Genomic DNA, 23,221 nt, shown 5'->3' with positions numbered 1-23,221 from the left:
CCCTACTTCTGCCCACCCTTTAAAAAATGCTGCGTACGCCCATGGATGCCACTACGTCGGTGACTATTATACTTGGTCAAGCAGATCCTTATCAGTAGAAAAAGGCGGCCCATAGAAAATTCGAATTTCGCGCCTTTTTTTACTAACAAGTTTTGCTTGACCAGCTATAGATACGCTCCTTATAGGCTTCTTGCACCGTGTGCATAGTATAATAATATACTCCGCCTGGTACTCTCTTCCCGTCTTTTCTAGGTCACCTGACTGACACAAGCCTACGTCATCATGCGACAGCGCTATATGATAATATGCAATAGCGCTATATATAGCGGCCATGTTTTGTGACGTAGGCCTGTGTCACTCTGGGAAGAGAAGACCATGTTTTATTAGACTACGCACCGTGTGCAAGATTTAAGAGACGTTTAAAAAAAAAAAACAGATTGCGGCAAAAAGAAAATAAATGTGAAACTGGCAACTTTCAATGGAAGCCCTGTCATGTCACAAAAATTATGTCAAGCGATCGAACAAGATTGAAGAAATAGTTTTACTTTTTATAGATTTTACTGAGTAACTTTATATTATTGTAAAACAGTTGGATTAATTGCGTGATTTATTGTAATATCCTGATGTTATAAGTTACTGTTTTCGTCTAGACATTCCTTAAACCTTTTAGAAGTAACGTAAAGGCAAACTTAAGTAAGATGGTATGTACCTTGTGTGACTTTTTTTTTAAGAATTTGAAACATTCCCTGTATGTGCCCAACTAGAAAATAGTTAAGATGATCTATGACTAATTTATGAATGTTTCCAGATGCAATTTATGCTCCTATTTAGTCGGCAAGGCAAGTTACGTCTACAGAAATGGTACGTGGCCCACCCTGATAAACTGAAAAAGAAAATTACCCGTGAACTTATCACTACAGTGCTGGCGCGGAAGCCGAAAATGTGCTCTTTTCTCGAGTGGAAAGATGTGAAAGTAGTATATAAGAGGTATGGTATAAGTAATGCGACATTATTGTCCAATAAATCTGGGCTTGACGTAGAACATTCATCAACATTCGAATCCTTATCCTCAGATACGCGTCCCTGTACTTCTGCTGCGCCATGGAGCAGGAGGACAATGAGCTGCTGACCCTGGAGCTCATCCACCGCTATGTCGAGCTTCTCGATAAATACTTTGGCAGCGTAAGCATTCTTTACAGCCTTGAATAATTTTACGGTTTAGACTCACTTGTTTTAAGTCACTCGCGCGATATGTTTCGAGAGCCCAGGTCACCTTTCTCAAGCACTAACACTACAGTGAGCAGTATTAAGGTCGCCTCCAGAAACTCGCGAACTAAATTGACATGAGTTTGACAAATAAAATGATACCAGGAATAGCAAAGAAAAAATAGTCACGAGTACATGTCGATAAAATGATATAGATAAAACGATATTGCACTTACTACCCATGTAATAATTATAAAGGGGTCACAAACGATTTCGATTTATATTCATGTGAAGAGAAAAGTGGTTAATTCGATTGTAAGATTGTGACGTTACCGATCAAATCAGGAGGTGCAGATACGAAATTGACAAATTTCAATGTTAGTATGCAGGTTTGGGGGCAACTTGTTTATTTCAAGAGCTCGGTTGCCGCCATAAATCTAAAATTGGTGATTTATTTTTATACATGTGGCTGGTAGATTAGATTGATCCATAATTATTTAAATTCTGACATAATTGTCAACTAGAATGTCCAGTTTAGGGACTGGTCTTTACAATCGAAGCAATAGGGATCACCGAGACGATTTAATTTTGAGCGTCCACACCACACAAATTAAATGAGAAATTAATCACATGTACGAAATATTTCCCGGACTGGGCCGGCCTTTTTTTTTGAGCCATAATCACTGTTTCTATGTTATCACCTACAACTTGTTACTCTAGCTGTGAGTTTTCCTGACAAATAAAACAAAATAAAATATTTTCACCACACCAAGTCGGAAAGGCTTACTTTGCACTTCAAAAACTGATAGCAAAGTTGCATTTTATTCACATGTGAGACAAAAGTAATCAAATGCAAATTTTGAGTTGGTTTCTTATGTTTGCTGGTAGAAATAACTTTTAAATGATGATTTTGGATGATAAATATTTAATAATATTCATTTGGATTTGATTTGGTTTGATTTTGTTTGACATTTAATATTTGCTTCCGGTTGGTGTGGTGAAAAATTTTGTGTTTCACTCGGGGGCAAATTTTGTTTAACCCTCGTGCTTTGAAACCCTCGCAACGCTCAAGATTCCATTTTCGAACCACTCGCTACGCTCGTGGTTCAATTTTGGAATCTTTCGCTTGCTCGGGTATCAATATTAGCACGAGCGGTTAAACAACAACTTTGCCCCCTTGTAAAACAAATAACTATTATTTAATTACAATATGTTCATATCTCTTGTCTCTATTACTATAACATTGCACAATTTTCGAAATAGCAAGTAACATTTGTAAAATAACTTAAATAACTTAAAAATACATTTTAACTGACCGCGCAACAGTAGCGCCCCAACGGCGAATTCTCGCGATATTCTCTAATTCAAACTTTTTTGAAAATATCGATATGCACAGCACTGGCCAAACTGTGGTATCATTTGTGCACATTGACCTGTCAATTTAGTTCGCGAGATTCTGAAGGCAACTGTAGTATGTCTCACATCAATTTAAATTCGATACTTTACAGCCATTAACTTCATCCACATCCATTCTTTTTGTGAATGGACTTTCAATAATTTATTTAGCTGAGTAAAGGATCAATTATACTTTTATTTCAGGATTTATTCACCACTGATTTTTATATTAATTTAGAGGTTTCATGTCCAGTTTGTTGTATTACCATCAAAATACCAATTTATAGTATCAGAGTTCTATTGGAAAATCTATAAATACAGTTAGTAAAAGACAGGTAGTGTATCTTGCGGGCGAGATCCTTGCGCCTCTGTGCTAGGCTTAAGGCGCGTCTCGATATCGCGCGGTGGCCGCGCAAGCAATGTTCGACCGCGGCAAACCTGTATTTTGGCTTGTGAGCCAATTTCGGCACCATCTTGAACTTATGCGCGGCGGCCGCGCGCGGCAGGCGATCCGATGATCGACCACATTATATCACAAAAATTAATTATTCGGAACGAAGTACATATAGCCAAATAAAAAAAATTACTGTTGCAATATTCACTACATTTACTGTTCCATAAAAACTGTTTAGTGCCCTATAATTTAATTAAAGTACGACACATTTCATTATCCATGTATGCTGCCGGTGCGAGCCAACTGAAATATATGTATACACACCTGTCCCAATTGCGCGCGAACATTCCTTTGCCGCGCGTCGAAAAACCGACAATGAATGGTTCGTCCCGCGGCGCGTTCGAGCGCGCCAATGATCGAATTGGCTCGCGCGACAGCCTGGTATCCATTGCGCGCTGCTGCCGCGCGAGCCAATGTTCAATAGCTTGCCGCGCGATATGGAGACGAGCCTTTACAGTAGGATACAAAATATTAATAATTTAAACTGATCGCTTCAGGTGTGCGAGCTGGACATAATCTTCAACTTCGAGAAAGCCTACTTCATCCTCGATGAGCTGGTGCTCGGCGGAGAGCTGCAGGAGACCAGCAAGAAGAATGTGCTGAAGGCCATCGCTGCACAGGATCTTCTGCAGGAGGTTAGTAGCCAGGACAATGAGCTTGTGTGAAGGGATTCATACCAAATTATAGTATTTTAATAACAAAACTTAAGCGAGACATAGACATATTTAGGCCCGCGCCGAGTCATCGGGCATGGGAAGTTTTGTTATTAAAATATAGCGATATTTTCATTTAATGAATAAAAACGCTCATTTTAATAAAATATTCTTTGCGGCAGAGATAATTAGTATTACCCTAGTTCACAATCGTACTAATTACGGCGAATATTTAGTTGTAATTAGACAATTAGTACTATAGTGTGCAAACAAAAGGTCTATTACGACAAAATTTTCCGTGTAATTAGTACTCGTGAACTAGGGAATCGATAATAAGATTGTGAAAGCATTTGAATTAAAAAAACATATCAGAAAAAATACTGACATTATTAACCACAATGCCCTATTAAGTTTGCTCATTTTTATTTCGTTAATTAAGGTTGATATTTAATTATTGACTTATCTTTATAATTTGACAAATTAAGGCATTTATTACACATCAATAGTGTTAAGTTTTTAGGTTTCGGGATTAAAAATCTTAAGCATACTATACACTGTATATCTTGCTGTATGTCTAAACGGGATACATGTTAGAGTGAAACAAAACATATTTATATCTAGCTCTAACATATCTTATCCTCGTACCACTTTTAGACTAGGTTTGGGATTTTGCAATATTAGTATGGTTTATACACTAGTCCTAAATGACATTCCTATTTAACTATAAAAGTTAATCCACAAGAGTTGTATGACAGTTTATTTCATTCATATGCAGCATCTTAAGTCGTTTTTCAAATTCATAGAAAACTATCAACATTCAAGACATATATGTAGTATCTGTTCAGAAAGATACCAATAAGAATATATGTCTCATGGGAAAATGTTATACACAGACATAGAAATAGCCGTTTTAACGTGATATTCCTATTAAACATTTAGAATTCTAGTGCATGTGGATAAGGCCTGGACATTCTTGAATGAACAAAATCTTAAACATTTAGGTACCTTTTTTAACACATTCAGTTCCGTAAACCCGACTATCGGGTATTTTGTGATTTCGTTCCCAGGCCGGACGACCCGATAGTCGAAATCGTGGTACTACTGCTTTATTTGACGAAATTGTTGTGGCCTGGCGCGGATTTATTGTATGGCGGGGTGGCACTGAATGTGTTAAAAAGAAATCCTTAAAATGGAGCCGCTGTCTTTAAGTCTTAATAGCTGTGCTATCGTAATATTTAACTGTCAAACAACTCTTGAAATAGTCACAATTTGCATCTAGTCCGTCTTGCAGAATAACGAATAGGTTTAAAGTTAAATGTTAAAATTAGAATATAAAAAGGACCAGTAATAGGACAGTGGCCTCAGTAGTGCCTTTCCTAGTTGTTAACTGTCACTTATATTTAGGTAGGAGCACTGCCTTTTCCTAGTACATATACTTATACAACATTTAGTCCTTATTCTAAACACTAGAGGACTCTTTCACCCCTTTATCTCTTACTCTAATTGACAGAGAGAAATAGAGACAATCCAATTTTGATCAATTATTGCACACATATCAAATTACTACTATTACTGCTACATATCGAATATTCTAAATATAAAATTACATAATTCTACTCTGCTCTAATCTCATATATATATTCCAATAATAATATAAACTTACGAAACAAATCGTCTGAAAACCATAATATAACATAACAAAATCTTTGTAAAAGCTAATAGTAGCTACTTTCGACTTATTAGATGATTTGGTTCAATATCACTCCTACAACGTTATGGCAATATAATATTAATTACTATAATGCTTCTATAGTGCCTAATACATTAAAATGACTTAAATCTAACTTAAAATAATATATCTTCTCAGTATACAAAACTAATTATTAGAGAAATACCAATGTGCTAATGATACAATATTTATTATTAAACTGCAAATAATTATTCAATATACAGGAATTATATAAGTTTTTCTTCTTTCTATTGAAAACTGTCTATATTTGTTTTAATGCTATAAAATCTTTGGTAGCCCGCGCAAGTCACTCACGCCAGGAATCTAATCCGTTCGGTACTAGTAACAAAGTTACTTTGTTTAAGAACAACTTTAAAAAAATATTCTTAAACACTAAGTGACATAAATTCTTTCATTACCAAATAAATAATTGTCGATAATCTTTATTGTAACGAAGCCAAGTCGAGGCATTCTTAGGTCAATCTCGAACCTTCGTATTTTCTCGGAAACGTTCATATTTGTCATGCTACTTCAATCAACCTCAGTACTTTTTGTACCGAGACTGACTGAAATAGCAAGACACATTCGTACGTTTCCGTGAAAATACGAAGGTAAATAATTATGCATTACATTTGCGTTTCTTGGCGGAGTGACTTTCAGTTACGTCTTTGTCGGACCGCCAAAAATAACTTATTTTTTTTAAACGATAGATGTAGGTAATTCGCCAGTAACTGGCCAGTTTTAGTAACTGGCCGCCCCAAACTAGAAATGAATTCTGTTCACCTATAAACAGAATTAATTACAGAGACCTTATTAACACGTTGTTTTACAAGTCCGGCAAAGAGGCAACTAGGCGGCATTATCCACCACACATAACGTATGTTACATCAGAAAATTAGTTCAATTATATACCTTGCTGCATGTGCACAAGGTCTAAAGTATGGATGTTAAAGCTAAACGTCAACTCGCATGCGATTTTAGTTACATTGCGGACTGTTGGTCACGTCCAATTCAACCGACCTATCAATACCCGCAATGTAATGAAACTCGCATGCTAGTTCTCGCATCGTCTAAATGAGCCCTTAAGCACGAATGATACCGTACGGTCACGCTCCGTAATTGTTGAACCATTTAGGGTCCTAGCTAAATAACAACTTAGTTTATTTATTGATAATCACATAGTCCAACATATTACAGCCACACAATAGTCATTACACTAGATTATATAAAACTAATATATAAATAGGTACATATATCTACAACTAGTCCAAAAAATACAATAACTAAAACAATATTAGGTACTTAATCTAACCTCCATCACTTATCATAAAACGAATACACAACAAAACTATAAATACACATTCCATACAAATAGGCATGAAATACAAAAACACCAACAATCATTAAATCCTAAAATCCTAGCTAAATTGGTTATTCAATACTTACGCCATGGAATGTCCAATTTAGCTAGAAACCTAAATGGCTCTACAATCACGGAGCGTGACTGTACAATGTACACTGACCCGCCGATTCCTATATCTATCGCATAATTAATAACTAAAAGGCTAAAAAATAAGTTTTTGGCAAAAAAAACATTTTTGGTACAAGCTTTTATCGCTGACTGTACTTTTCTTACAACAGACAACTAATACTCATCGAGACAATTCTAAAAACCCCTAACACAATTAGGTTGTGTTGTTTCATCACAGAGTTCCTATGACCACCTCCTGTCTCCATCATCAGATCAGCTCGATGGTACCATAATATTGCATTGTCATCCGATTTATACATGCATGCAAAATTTCAGCTCAATCGGAAACCGGGAAGTGGATCAAATTTAACTTACAAGATTCACAGACAGACAACGGTCAGGTGAAACTAAATAAAAGCTTGTAATAACTAACTGCATTGTAGTTGCCAGGGAGGTTTTGTTAGGAACTTTTATTATGGCCCCGAACCTACCCCGAAAACGCAAAAAAAATTTGGCTGTACCATACATTTCGAGGAGGGGAATGCAGTTATTTTTTAGCCACCGTGTATGTATGGTCAATTTACGAAATCCTTCATGCTTTGCGTCCCTACTTTACTATGTAATGAATTTGTAATGTAACATACGGGTATGAGTGGCTACCCTACCCTGCACTTAACCCTGTTTGGTGTACGTACGCATGCCAGGACCTGAACGATGGATTGTTGCACTGACCCGCAGGACACAAACCCCTAAGTCTGTATTCCGTAGACCCACCATGCTTCGCTTCTTTCCTGTTATTTTCAACCTTCTGACAGTTGCGACTATTAGAGACCGTGGACGGTCTCGACTTGTGTTTCAATCAATGTCATGTTTGTCATCTAGTTATTCCGATTGCTTTAAGAGTCCGTCCACTATCTGAAAAAATCTTACGCACAGAGTTTGTGATTTGTATGCTAGTTTGAAGTGTTGTTTTTGCAAGAATGAACTTTTGATGATTCGTTTAAGATTGTCGCGTTTATGCATACTGTTATAAAAAACAAGCTTTCTCTACTTTTGCGGTGCTTTTATATAAAACCTTTCTCTATTCGTTTTTGCCGTTTGATTTAATGTTGATTATTCAAAGATGAATTTAATCATCTATAAACAGCTACAGCTTATTTATTCCGAATTGAAACGATCTTTTGTAATATGCATGAAAACAAATTTTCTTACAAACTCTAAAATAGCAAAAATAAGTTGAGTAAAATTAACACAACGTTGCATACGGACTCTTAAAGGAAATGCAATCTCAATCGTGCCATCATGTCTCATTAGTGACAAGAATATTTTGACTGTCAGGCGAATTTATTTTTTGCATGCACATAATATTATTATTTAGTTCAACTGTATATGATGTTGGTTATTAATTAGGTATTTATTATGTTCATTTCTTTTTTACTATTTATACATATACACTCAGTGGCATTCATACACATACAAATTTATTAGCAATTCATAAATAATATAAATAAGTAGATGAATATGGAATTTAGATCTTATTTATAGTGTAATAAATATTTATTTGTAAGTCCCAGAATACATGGAAAATTTGAACTAGAGTCTTATGATGTAACTTAGAATATTAGGTATACATATAGATATTAGATACCAGTCTCATCTTATCTCTTTTGTGATCTCACCTAAGACACATTTTTTCCAATTACATGAAACATTTTAGAGAAATTTAACGATACTAATTAGTACTTTGTGCCATTTGCTCAAATTCGTTTACTTAGTCCAAAATGTTATAATTAATACCATACGGGGAATCTTAAAGTGAGTTATGTGTTCCCTGCATGTTGTGTTCTGGGCCTGTATATTTAATAAATGTAACGAACAAGTAGTACATGTCAGTATGCTTCATATTTTTGTGTAGTTTTGTTTAACTGATCGGTATTAATAATGTATTCTAGTACACTGTTCTACTGGGATAACGTGTATATATATATTTCAAATATATACATAATTTTTTGCTATTGATAGAAAAAGAGTATACTTTTTAAAAGTATAAAACTAAACCATTTCTGTCGGCGTGTTAGACACATGTTTTTAATCTAAATACCGTTTTATATCTACGTTTTTTTAAGCATCTCAGTCATTTGTAATTTAAGTGTGATTTTGATTTATCATTGCTGCTTGTTCGTCTGTTTGTATCTCTCAGTAAAACAGTGTCATATATTCTCGCTGTTCATGCATTTGCTGTAATGGGATGTCGAAATACATTGGTTTCAACTAAAACTCTGTTTTCTTGCATGCACCTAACCTCTGCCGTAGCATGAGTTGGTTTGAAACAGGGAAAGCCAGCCGTAACTTAAGTTTCCATTTCTCTCTAATAAGTACTGTAAAATCACGCAACTATAGTCCAGTAATACAACTAAGGTCTACATATTCATAACGTAATTATATTATGAATTTTTAACGTAATTATAGTGTGAAACAAAAACTATTGTTTCTCTTGTGCGAGTGGTAGGCTCCCGTTTTGAGCGCGTGGCAACGCAAAAATGTCATTTAAAAAGCTGCTGTATCGTGGTGGTTTTAAGGTTCAAGTCTCTGTACATATAACATGTTTTGGTATTGTAGGACGATTGACCACCTCAATGTAGGCAAGCGCTCATATTATTACATAGTAAAAATCATTTGTCAAAATTCATACTATAAGTATCTTTTTCATTTCTTTTCTGGTGTTGTCCGAGTTTTTACTTCCATGTTTGTAAATATTTTACCCTAGAACTACGATATTTAAATAATAGTCAAGTCACACCTGAACGAACATATTCAAGTTAGTTTGCAACTATACTTGGGCTTTCGGAATATTTATAGTTGGGCGGTTTTACAGTAGTTGTAAATAAAGACTTACTGAATGGGATGAAATCATCGTTCTCTTTTATACTTGATCCTATTATTGCAACTGAAATTGAATACTGTCTTGAAGGTTGTGTCCTTGGGGAAATCTGCTCTAACACCAGCTACTCACCAGTTACCCGGTATTAGGTAGACTGAGTGAATTGCTACATTTATGCACTTTAAACATAAAATAAACTCATGCTACGGACATTCCTGTCCTAAGGGGTCTACCACGAATATCGAAATTTGAGTGACGGAGCTTGAAATACATGTTTTTCCATGTTCGCCGTGGACCCTCAGACCTGATGGTGGTGGTTAACAACGATCTGAGCAATCAGCTGCTGAAATTATAAGATCATTAGATGTCGTTAGATGCTTAGAATTAGAACCCATTAAGGTGGATGTCTAGGGATGGGATGCCGATTATCAGCCAAAAGATGGCGTCACTGTGCACGAATTGTGGATTTTCACTATTTCTCCCAAAATACAAAGTTTCATAAGATGTGTTGATATGTGCGAAAACTATAAAAAATACTACATCCAAATCGAGACATGTTCAACTCAACATTGTCTCATTTCGTTATTACCGGAATCCAACTGCAAAATATTGCAATTTCTTGCATTCACGCACACTTACGTACTTAAAGTCACCTTAAAGTCAGTGTCAAATGTCAGCAGATTCGTAATGTTACAGTAAAGTAACCTAGAGGGCGCAGCGGATGAAATGTTTATTGTTGAAAAAAGATTGGAAATTAAATAATAAATTCTTGTTTGAGCAACGATTAAGAATTACAAGGCATTCAGAAGCAACTAATGTTTTCGACCATCAACTGTCATGTGCTCGTGGCACCCGTAGCCTCTATTTTGAAAAAAATCTGATTGTAGCTAAGATACATGGTTCAAACCCCGACAATGCCAGTTTTTTTTTATTTTATAATTTTAGCATTCTCTTTTGAATTATTTTAAGCGTATGTTATTCTTCGAAACTAAACTTACGTGAGTAATATATTTTCAGTATTTTAATTATTTTTTAATAATATTATGGGAAGATTTATAAAAGTATTTTTATTTTCCGGTTTTCAAAGGATATAAATAATGATTAAAATAATTAAAAAAAAGTCATGCATGAGGCTAATTAGGATCGCAGAATAGGTACATAAGAAGTCAACTATCGACGAAGTATAGCTGGTCAAGCAGATCTTGTCAGTAGAAAAAGGCGGCAAATTTGAAAAATGTAGGCGCGAAGGGATATCGTTCATAGAACATTTGGATTTCGCGCCTTTTTAGGGTTCCGTACCCAAAGGGTAAAACGGGACCCTATTACTAAGACTTCGCTGTCCGTCCGTCCGTCCGTCTGTCACCAGGCTGTATCTCACGAACCGTGATAGCTAGACAGTTGAAATTTTCACAGATGATGTATTTCTGTTGCCGCTATAACAACAAATACTAAAAACAGAATAAAATAAAGATTTAAATGGGGCTCCCATACAACAAACGTGATTTTTGACCAAAGTTAAGCAACGTCGGGAGTGGTCAGTACTTGGATGGGTGACCGTTTTTTTTTTGCATTATGGTACGGAACCCTTCGTGCGCGAGTCCGACTCGCACTTGCCCGGTTTTTTTACTGACAAGATTTGCTTGACCAGGTATAAAATAAAAGTTTCCAAAATTTTATTGAAATGATATACCTACATGAAATAATCAAATACAACACATTTACTTAAAATAACTTTTAAAATAAGGCATATAAAATTACCAAAAAGATGAAACAAAATAAATAAATAAATACAAAAAGAAATGAGTCTTTGTTCGTGGTTTGAACCCTGTCATGCTGTTCAACTTGTTAAACTTACTGAGTATAAGTTTAACAAGTTGAACAGCATGACAGGGTTGTCCGTCCGTCCGTCCGTCTGTCACCAGGCTGTATCTCACGAACCGTGATAGCTAGACAGTTGAAATTTTCACAGATGATGTATTTCTGTTGCCGCTATAACAACAAATACTAAAAACAGAATAAAATAAAGATTTAAATGGGGCTCCCATACAACAAACGTGATTTTTGACCAAAGTTAAGCAACGTCGGGAGTGGTCAGTACTTGGATGGGTGACCGTTTTTTTTTGCATAATGGTACGGAACCCTTCGTGCGCGAGTCCGACTCGCACTTGCCCGGTTTTTTTACTGACAAGATTTGCTTGACCAGGTATAAAATAAAAGTTTCCAAAATTTTATTGAAATGATATACCTACATGAAATAATCAAATACAACACATTTACTTAAAATAACTTTTAAAATAAGGCATATAAAATTACCAAAAAGATGAAACAAAATAAATAAATAAATACAAAAAGAAATGAGTCTTTGTTCGTGGTTTGAACCCTGTCATGCTGTTCAACTTGTTAAACTTATACTCAGTAGCTAAAAGCCACTAGACCATTTGACCATAGTAGACCCGGGTGAAAAATGCCTTCTTATTTAAGTAACCCATTACTGTCAAAAATATCAAGTTTAAATTGATTTGAAATATAATTTTTCATTGTCGACTTATTGACATCCAAACGTTGCGAGCATGTTGTACTTTAAACCATTTGGCAACGTCGCACGCGGGGAAATCTTCTGAAAATGTATGTCCTTTTATATTTTGATATTTATGGATATATGAGGATTCTTCTACTTATGTTGCAAATTGATTAAATTATCGAGAGAAAAATGCTAATGCAAAGAAAACAAGAAATATCCGTTTCATTTCTCATGCTATTGATTCGGTTAAATTGTGTTCTATTCTAATGTATGGGGATGACAAACTAATTATAGCCAGCCTTTTATGAATGTAGTATGATACCATAGGGTATGGTGCTTTACGCACACTAGCGTCCCTTCCCCTCCCCCTGACGCAACCCCCCCTTTTTGCATGAAATATGTCCCGGTTCACAGTTTTTTACATTTTTTGAGGAAAGAATATATTTTAGGAAAAAAGTGTCAATGAAAGAAATAATCCTTTCATATTTAGAGACAAAAATGTCCTATAAACTTTTTTGAAATGCGGCTAGTTTCAGAGTTAATACCAATTTAAAAAAATAAAACAAGATTTTATTGTTACATAGTTCAAAACGCCTTTTTGATGGCGATGTTGTTACTATGGGATTTAGTCTAAATATCCTTATTGATATGTCAAAAAGTGACAGTTAAGTAACACGTTGCAAAAACTATGTTTTACGAAAAAAAAGTAAAAATCCATGTTAACTGACAAGTTTACCAATAACATTTACTTTTTATGTACATACATATATTATATATTCAAAAAATTAAAAAATGGCGGCCAAGTGCGAGTCGGACTCGCGTTCCAAGGATTCCGTATATTACACAATTTTTAACAATGTATTTTTTATTTTATTTATTTAGATATTTAATTCAGGGAACAAGGCCCATATTACAAATACCTTACAGACTAACATACATATGTATTTTATAAACTTAAAACTAAACATTATTTATGCGAAACGTGAGTGAAATCTTTAAAAAATCCGTAGGAGTCGGATCAAAAACTGTAATTAAGTCCGACTCACGCTTGACTGTACATTTCTAATAGGTTTTCCTGTCATCTATAGGTATAGACCTATTTTATGTATTCTTTCAAAATTTTAAACCTAGTAGTTTCGGAGATAAAGGGGGAGGGGGGAATAGTCATTTTTTGCCTATTTTCTTGAATAACTTCTAAACTGTTTATTCGAAAATTATAAAAAATATATATTTGAGATCCTTACAATAAGCTCTTTCATTTGATATGTAACATGATATAGTTTGAAAATTTTTATTTTTTAATTTTTTCATTTACCCCCCAAAAGTGGCCCCCATGTTTAAAATTCATTTGTTTACAAACTTACATATGTGTACCAGATTTCAACTTGATTGGTCCTGTAGTTCCGGAGAAAATCGGCTGTGACAGACAGGGTAAGGGTTCCGTTTTTTCCTTTTGAGGTACGGAACCCTAAAAACAATAAAAAAAATTGTTTTCGGCGAAATTGACCTAAAGTCATACAAACATTTTTTCCTTCTTTTAATTTGACCTCAGAAATAAAATCTTTCGCATTTCTTGAGGACACCTTGTATAATAAGTGTTATAAAATGAATATAACCTTTTTTACTAAGAATTTAATAAGGAACTATTTCTTTCATTGACACTTTTATCCTAAAATGTATACATGAGGTCAAAAAAAAGGAAAAGATGTAATATGTGTTTAGGTCAATTTCGCCAAAAAAAAATTTTGTTTGGTTTTTTTTTAATTTTATGAATGAATTTGTATATAAAAATTAAATGCTATTGGTAAACTTGTCACTTAAAATGTTTTTTTTTTCGTAAAACTTAGTTTTTGCAAAGTGTTACTTGTCACTTTTTGACATATCAATAAGGATATTTAGACTAAATCCCATAGTAGCAACATCGCCATCAAAAAGGCGTTTTGAACTATGTAACAATAGAAACTTGTTTTTTTTTATTGGTATTAACTCTGAAACTAGGCGAATTTCAAAAAAGTTTATAGGACATTTTTGTCTCTAAATGTGATCAGGAATACGCTGTTAAAATTATTCGGTTTCCTCATGTTACACCGTGTATAATAAATGAGTTTCGAACCCTAAGTAAAAACTATTTTATTTCGAATTTTGACAAGCTAATACATGAATTAGGTGCATCATATAAAAAAAATGAATATGACCTTTTTTATTAAGAATTTATTAAGGATTATTTCTTTCATTGACACTTTTTTCCTAAAATGTATACTTTCCTCAAAAAATGTAAAAAACTGTGAACCGGGACATATTTCATGCAAAAAGGGTGGGTTGCGTCAGGGGGAGGGGAAGGGACGCTAGTGTGCGTAAAGCACCATACCCTAAGGTATCATACTACATTCATAAAAGGCTGGCTATAATTAGTTTTTCAAAAAGCACAATTTGACCGAATATATGAAAGAGGGTCATTGTTGTTGTAAAAGGTGTGCAGGAAATGATACGTTTCTGCACTAGAGCAGTTTAGGTTCCAATTCCAAGTACGATTTTATTATTCTTTTTACAATAAGCAATTGAAATTTGGGTATAAATGGATTTGTTATACAATTTCCATTCTGATATTTGACTCCCCATTCCATAAATTACTTTTGGCCAAATTGTTAATTGAAAATACCTACTCTCAAAAATACCTACTATAAAAATGTATTTAAAAAAACACATGCATTTTACTTTCCTCGTATGCGAAATGAAAAGTAGAGTGTTTTAACTCGGGTGAAAGGCAGCATTTTTGAAAAAAACCAGGCAAGTGCGAGTCGGACTCGCGCACGAAGGGTTCCGTACCATAATGCAAAAAAAAACAAAAAAAGCAAAAAAAAAAAACGGTCACCCATCCAAGTACTGACCACTCCCGACGTTGCTTAACTTTGGTCAAAAATCACGTTTGTTGTATGGGAGCCCCATTTAAATCTTTATTTTATTCTGTTTTTAGTATTTGTTGTTATGGCGGCAACAGAAATACATCATCTGTGAAAATTTCAACTGTCTAGCTATCACGGTTCGTGAGATACAGCCTGGTGACAGACAGACGGACAGACGGACGGACAGCGAAGTCTTAGTAATAGGGTCCCATTTTACCCTTTGGGTACGGAACCCTAAAAATATCATCTACTAATGTTATTGTTATGCACAAGCAGAAGATATTATAGAATCTTGTTTATTTACAAGAAGATGACATTTTTCTCCACATACCTATATATTTTTGAGAAAAATATAGCTAGGTATTTTAGTTTAAAAATCATTGTTACAATAAATATAGGCTTTTCCAGAGAACATTTACCGAAAAGAAAGCAGAATTCACAAGGGTTTTCGGTGGACGACCGTAACGCGAATGATTGTTTGGACTGACCTTTCTATAAATATATAAATGTATTTTATTGTGTAATAATCATAATAATTATTAAGTTATATTAAATCTGGGAATGAAATTATATCAGAAAGGAGATTCTTAAATGAGTAGGTATACTCGTAACATGCTTTGTGCATTAAATATACCTCCCTCTATTGAGTGAAAATAAAACAAAATACACAGGTAATCTGTGTTACGGTTTTAAAGTGCCATCTGTTACACCTTTGACAAATTAAAAATGATTACTTGTCAAATGAAGTCGCCATGTTAGAATTACACCGATACTATAAGCATCACTCACACAAACAAGCAATGAGGCAAAATTTTACCAATATTCAAAGGCTTTTTTCTTAATAATTTTAATCAAAATCTAGTATTTTTTACGTTAAGCGAAGACAGAAATATATATACTACCCAAACATTACATATACAAGTGAAGAAACCCTATATAATAGGAGCTAGGGTGCCAAGAAAGTTGTATGAAAATCGAGCAAGGAGAACCACCTTAATACGCGTACGCTCAAGACCAGCGGTGTCTTTAGCGAATATAGTACTAATTCGTTAATAACTGGCCACCCTAAACTATAGATTAATAGAATTCATTTTTAATTTCTGCCAGCATTTTAAATTTTTGGTGGCCAGTTATTACCCGGTGGCCACTTGACCATTAATTGATGATTTACCCTACATCTCTTTTGCACTTGTACAGTATGCATCTATAATCTGGTGACATCTAATCTTCTTTTAATTTGCAGAAATTGTTATGTATTAAACAAGCATGTTCATTTGTGAATGATATTGATATGATATACCTTTGCATTTAAAGTCGCAAAATTTTGCATTATCTATTATTGTATTTTACGTATTTATGTATATTCAGGTTTTGGAATATTTATCTGTTTTCAAATAGTCTTTACTCGAATTAAATGATGGTGGTGGTATACCATAAGTTTACCGCATTTGATATTCATTACTAAAGTGCCATATTTTTTTCTATAATTGAATACATTACTCGTATTTATTCTTCTACAAAAAATCGTGATGTTAATGATCGAGCAATATATTATACCTAACTAATATATTCGTAAAGAGTGAATCTGAAAAAACGGAATAGGTCTTTGCAAACCGTCAAGACTCATTTATAAGCCAAGGCCATCTCCAGAAATTGTGCAGTCCACAGTTAAAATATAAGAGAACTACACCAATTAATTCGAAAATGTCTAAAAAACTAATATTTTATGCACATAATAAATAAAATAAAAAAATTGTAGCGTGGGTATTTTTGACTGGACCCATTTTTGTAGAATTTGTAGTACCTATTTGATTTCGTGGTGCGTTGGATTCGCCTTTGCTTTATTCAGCTTGTGTTAGGACGAGACGGTGGACGCGGCGCTGCGCGAGGTGGGGCTGCTCTGAGGGCCTCCAGAAACTTCCAGATTCTTCCGTCACCATTGGATTGCCAAAGACTAAAACTGTTTGCTGCGCGCCTTTATTATTGGAGAGCGAATCAAGCAGTGGTGTAGCTATACCAACTGAAGCTTGGGGCAAACAGGGGTCGGAAACCGGTATTTGCTCCATACAAAAATACCGGTATTATTACGTTCGTTTTCGTTCTTTGGTTTATTATTTCATTTCTAATGGCACAATCTAATAATACGAAGTTGTTACCTAAATACATGATTCAGTCCTACGTACAGAGCATAAAATAATTCAAAATATTAGGCTATTTCGGGGTTTAAAAAAAATACCGGTTCCGAGCCCTGGGGGCAAATTCATCGAATTAGGTTCACAGCTAGGCCTCACAGCCTCTCGGTCAAATTAGGGCCAAGCGCCCGTGGCATTTAGCCCACTTTGCCGTATAGTTACGCTACTGCTACTAGAATCAAAGGATTATCAATCGCTTTATTTTGAAATTTTAAATCGATCCATTCTGTGGCGCGATATTAATTCATCTTTTTTTTGTTTAGATTTTAGAGCAACACGAATTTCCGGTTCACGTGATTGTGCTATATTAGTATCAAGTCATTTCTAAAGCATTTGATAATCCTTGCCTAACTAAAAACTTTCTGTACATACTTGGCAAGACAATTGGGTTGTCATTTGTGTTTCTTTCTAAATTGTGTCTTTGCACAATTTTATTTTGAAAAACGATGGAAATAATGTATCTTGCCACTTGCCATGTATGTAGAAATTACTTAATTTAAGCGTGCGGCGATGGAAAGCCAACTAATCATAATCAAATTGTTGATTCTTTTATATATTTTTGTTACTATTTTTTATCTTCATAGAATTTTCGATAATATTCTCAAAGTAGATGTATAAAAACTTGATGCTAAGATTTTAAATAGATAACAAAACAAAATTGTTTATATTTACATGCAACCATTTGACATATTTAAAAATGTGGTACAGTCAAGGAATTTAAATTCCGACCCATTTCGTACTTTGTCACAGTGACAACCGTATGAGGTCTCTAGCGGCTTTCATATTGATTGTCACTGTGACAAAGTACGAAATGGGTCGGAATTTAAATTCCTTGACTGTACAGTATAAAATGTAAATGACTAATATTATTCAAAGTTGTGGTGTTGTGCTGAGGACACCGTGTCACTAGTGAGATCGATAATCTCGCATATGATTGGTTGATCTCGTTTGTGACATGGGTAATCCTGAATGGCTAATCATGAAACCTACATGAATGGCTAAATGACATGCCAAAATATTTAATTCATTCCAAATTCTAGTAATGTCCCAGTGTATTTGCAATTTTTCATATATGTATATCTAATTTTTTACTTGGGCGAGACGATAGAGTTATAATTCCAGTACATAGTTAAGACGAAACAGGAGCTGAGTTTTAAATATTTTAGGTAAATATACCCGTCTCGCTTACGGAAGCGGCACCTAAAAGTAGTGCGATAAGGACAAGGCGAAAAATCCTGCGTAAAAATCTCAAAAATCGAGGTTTCGTACTCCTCTGTTTCCTCCTCCAAAACTTAACCAATCGTAACCAAATTTGGAAATCTAAATGATTATGAAATTATCTGTGTCGGACCGTTTTGCTTTTTTGGCTAATTGATATCAGTTTTGAATGCCACGCCTCTCATTGCGGCATAGTCAATTAGGCCATTTTGGCCATTTTTGAAGGACTCTAGCGCCTTAAAAAAACAAAAATATCAAAAAAAGCAAAACGGTCCGACACAGATATTGACAATATTAATCTGTGTTGAAAAAATCATTGCTCTAGCTTCAAAAACCACGGAGGAAAACGAGGAGTACGTTTGTATGGAGAAATGACCACTCCTGTTGGCTCTTAACTTTTAATAATTCTGATTGGCGTGTAATCGAACCGATTCATTGATACTAAATGTAACTAATTGAATTGGTAATAAAATAAATTCAAATTTAAATATTTAAAAGTAAAATAATGGACCAATAGATATTATTAATCATTTAAATTCTTGTTATTTTCATGTGTAGTAACGACTTGTAGTCACTTACCAAACTTGACTTATCTTTATCTTGTTATTTTACGTTAAATTGTGTTTATTTTATTTAGACTAGGTAGGGTAAATCGTCAATTACTGGCCTAAACTAAAAATGTATTCTATTCAACTATAATTCATTTTAGTATGAGGTTTCAACTGGCCACCCTTCAATAACTAGCCACCTTATACTGAAATGAATTATTTTTATAGGTGAAGAGAATTCATTTTTAGTTTAGGGTGGCCAGTTACTAAACAGCGGCCAGTTATTGGGGAATTACCCTATTAAAGAGAATTATTTTTTGTTGACATTATATTATAGGAATACTTTTTGTATAGGTACATGTTTTTTGATTACTAGTTGTGCCACAAAAAAGAGTTAGGTAATAAATGGTGTCTACATAGATTTTAGAAAGCTAGGTTAAGTTTCGTTTTAAAAAACCAGTGCTGGATTTCATAAGTTCATAACAATTACATATACACGGTGTAACATGAGGAAACCGAATAATTTTAACCACGCATTTCTGAGGTCAAAAGAAGTAAAAAATGTAATATGAGTTTAGGTCAATTTCGCCAAAAAAAATTTTTTTGTTTTGTTTTTTCAATTTTTTGAATGTATTTGTACATAAAAAATTAATGTTATTGGTAAACTTGTCACTTATAATTGATTTTTAAATTTTTTTTTCGTAGAACCTACTTTTTGCAAAGTGTTACTGTTTGTCACTTTTTGACATCTATCAATAAGGATATTTAGACTACGTCCCATAGTAGCAACATCACCATCAAAAAGGCCTTTAACACTAACATAACTTATGTACCCTATTGTATAGTATGATTCATAATTTATAAATATACCAAATGTATTACCTAGACCTAAGCCTGACCTGTAACTTGGTGTTATAAATAAATTATTTGTATTTGTATTTGTATATGTAACAATAAAAATTTGTTTTTTTTTTAAATTAATAATATAGCTCTGAAACTAGGCGAAGTTCAAAAAAGTTTATAGGACATTTTTGTCTCTAAATATGATCAGGAATACGCTGTTAAAATTATTCGGTTTACTCATGTTACACCGTGTATACATAGATGTGACTGTCTAAAAAAATCATTAAGTACCTTGTTTCTTGAGAATTTTTTTTGAATTTTCTTAGAACTTTTCCATCTTTTTGGAAACCTGTACCTGTGTTGTTTTTTGGACATCTGTACAGTCGAGTTCATATATATGTATACACATATTTTTTTACCTTATTGCAATGGGGTTGGCAACTGTCAAAGGTTTGCATAGGTGGCGCCATCATAGCTTGCCCCTTTTTGTATGAGATTTGGATTAAAGGGCTGGCATCTAGGGTATTAAAAAAACAAAAATTTTTCTCAATTCTAGGGATTGTCAGGGCAAGCTATGATGGCGCCATCTGCTAAAAACTTCCACCGGCCAACCCCATTGATTAAGGTGAAGAAATGTATACATATTTATAAACTCGACTATACACACACTAGTATAAACTTTACGTCCTTTAATCATAAGTATAATGTAGGTCTCCATGAGATAAGTATCGAATTATCTATACCCTCATGGTTTTCCATTTATTTTGATTTAGGTACACTCGAGACATCGATGAAAACGTTTGTTATTTTTGTATTTGTATTCCCTTCTAATAAATATTTTAAATAAGATACTAGGATTTTTATTGTTTATTTTATAAATAGTTACGATTAGGGGAGAGCGGGGCTGGAAGTTCCGATTTTTAAATAACATGATGTTTTGATATAAAAACGAAGGATTCATTTTTAATAATTATAGGTATCGAAACTTTAAAGATATATTTATCTCTTTTTGTATTGATATCATCTTTTCTACTAATATCTCAATAGTTTTAAAGGTAAGTTGTTAATGATATAAATAAGTAACGAGTAAGAATTGTTTTATACACAGAAGTGTCGTCGGAAAGTTTGCAATATTGCGTAAAATTGCCACGTGCAAGATTTCAGAAACTTGTGACAACTTCCTAAGGAGAACAAATATTTCATCCTTTCAAAATGGCAACTTCCTTTATTTCTTGTAAGATTTTCCGAACACCTTTGCAACTTATTGGAAACTTTCCGTACGTATATCTATAGCTACTTTGCATTCAGTGTATTACTCCCAATTATCCCACATTCGTGTTTCTTGATGGTATTTATTTATTGTATAGGTAGGTACCTAATGCTTAGTTACCAAATTACAAACTAATCATCAGTTCGACGAAGGCAAGTCTATATTTATCTTGCACTCTCTTGTCAACTTTAAGATCTTATCTCTTCTATTAGGGTCCCGTAGTCAATGGCTGGTAAGTGGCAAATAAGGGAACCCTTAAATTTTATCATGTTCATCTGTGTCTGTCAGCCCCCATTACACATGACCCGACACAAAACTGGTCGAATTTCAGTCACTTTCATAGTTTTAGTTTAACAGAATTTTCTGTAACTTAAACAGTCATTTCACTATTCTAGGGTTGTCCCAAATTTTTGTACTTAGTCTGTATATGTACGCCGAAAAGCGATGGCTCGGTCTAACACGGCCACGAGCGACCATGGCTCAGTGATGACCCTTGTTGCAGGAGGAGACCCCCCAGGGCTTCTTCGAGGACCACGGGCTGGGCTAGGGCTGCGCGACCAGGACGGGTGCTGCGTAGAACATCGCCGGGTTTTAGTCAGTAATGGATTGGTTAGTTATTTATTGTGAATGACATGTTAAACTTTACATAGGGCTGATTTAGACGGCGCGCCAACTCTACATCTGGGTAATTCAGCCGACCAATCAAATACCGCAATGTAATAAATCTCGCATGCGAGTTCTCGCACCGTCTAAATGAGCCTATAATCTGAAAGAAAACAAATGTAAAATTGTATTGGGAAGATAGCTCCTATTGTATGCTCGATCGATTATTGAATTTCCAATAAAAAACAACCCCAATAATAGAATTAATAGAATTAGCACATTTTCGCATGTAGGAAAAATGGAAAGATTCACCGCTTCGGGCAAGACTTGAACTTGCGACATATCGGAACACCGCGCCGATCGCTCTGAACCAACTGAGCTACCGAAGCTAAAACACGCTCCGGCGCGTGCGAATCATTCCATTCATTCCTTTTAGTTTATAGCCTTAGGGAGGCACATTTCTGCGAGATTTAAAAAATATTATTGACATTTCTCATCTAGGTCTGTCTGGTCATATTAGGTCATTCACTTATCTTATTAATGTTTCTCATTGACTTGGTTTACCATCCAGTATGTTCTACGTGTATCCACATCAGCACTTCAGGTGACCTCTGTATTTGTACTAAGCAAAATTTAATACCGATCAATGTTAATTTTCAGTTAACCTTTTCGCCGCCATTGACTTGATATAAAGTCAGTAAATGTCGTGCCCCATACGCCACGACTTGTTATGTTATTATTGGTTGTTTATGTGCAATATTGTGGCTTGGCGTTGATGACACTTTATTACTTCATTGACGTGGCGGCGAAAAGCTTAAAAATTCTAGATTTGATTCAGTGGTCACCTCAACTGCTAATTTTAAATCTAGCTATATTTACTTGTAGGTTTGGCTTATACGTATTTAAGTTATGGGAGCTTGCATTTAAAGCACCTAGTTTTAGTAACCAAGCAGCAATGTACTTAATTTAATTTTAAGATAGATATTTTAATTATGAAATGGCTATACGAGTATGTATTAAAATCCAAGGCTCCATTAGTTTTATTTAACCTTTTGAACGCCGTCAAACCCAAGGACGTCATGCACGCCAATATTTCTGGCATTAAGCTAGCAAATAAAAACTGTACTTACTGGAAACTTTGAAGGTTACTTTGACAACGTAGGGGAAGTACGGACAAAATGACAGGGTGTTTTGATTTTGAATCATATTTCTTTATTTATTGTAATTATAATCAGTCTCATACATTGAAACTCATCTTAGGTTCATTGACTACTAGTAATACAATCTTTTAATTGAATAGGAACTATATCAAAATAAATATTAAGAAATAAATG

The 23,221-nt window shown here is 34.4% G+C and overlaps 1 protein-coding gene and 1 non-coding gene across 4 annotated transcripts; one reads left to right on the top strand and one right to left on the bottom strand.

Moving 5' to 3' along the window:
- The first annotated feature begins 482 nt into the window (after positions 1–482).
- LOC134674225 (AP-1 complex subunit sigma-2) lies at positions 483–22,924 on the top strand. 3 transcript variants are annotated; one of them, XM_063532300.1, is made up of 5 exons: positions 483–701; positions 809–987; positions 1,074–1,182; positions 3,553–3,690; positions 7,613–9,185. In XM_063532300.1, the coding sequence occupies exons 1-5, from the start codon at positions 699–701 to the stop codon at positions 7,637–7,639; spliced, it is 456 nt and encodes a 151-aa protein (XP_063388370.1). In that variant the 5' UTR covers positions 483–698; the 3' UTR covers positions 7,640–9,185. The 3 variants fall into 3 exon arrangements, with proteins under 3 accessions (XP_063388370.1, XP_063388358.1, XP_063388364.1); XM_063532288.1 differs by lacking the exon at positions 7,613–9,185 and adding an exon at positions 21,787–22,924 and having other exon boundaries at positions 484–701; XM_063532294.1 differs by lacking the exon at positions 7,613–9,185 and adding an exon at positions 17,073–18,126 and having other exon boundaries at positions 484–701.
- Positions 22,200–22,276, bottom strand: Trnap-cgg (transfer RNA proline (anticodon CGG)). Its single transcript has one exon. It is a non-coding gene; the product is annotated as a tRNA-Pro (tRNA).
- Positions 22,925–23,221: the final 297 nt, after the last annotated feature.

This window comes from Cydia fagiglandana, chromosome 2, assembly GCF_963556715.1.
Source record: "Cydia fagiglandana chromosome 2, ilCydFagi1.1, whole genome shotgun sequence".
Lineage (NCBI taxonomy): Eukaryota > Metazoa > Arthropoda > Insecta > Lepidoptera > Tortricidae > Cydia > Cydia fagiglandana.
The sequence above is the reverse complement of the archived record's forward strand: the minus strand, read 5'-3'. Positions and strand labels throughout refer to the sequence as shown.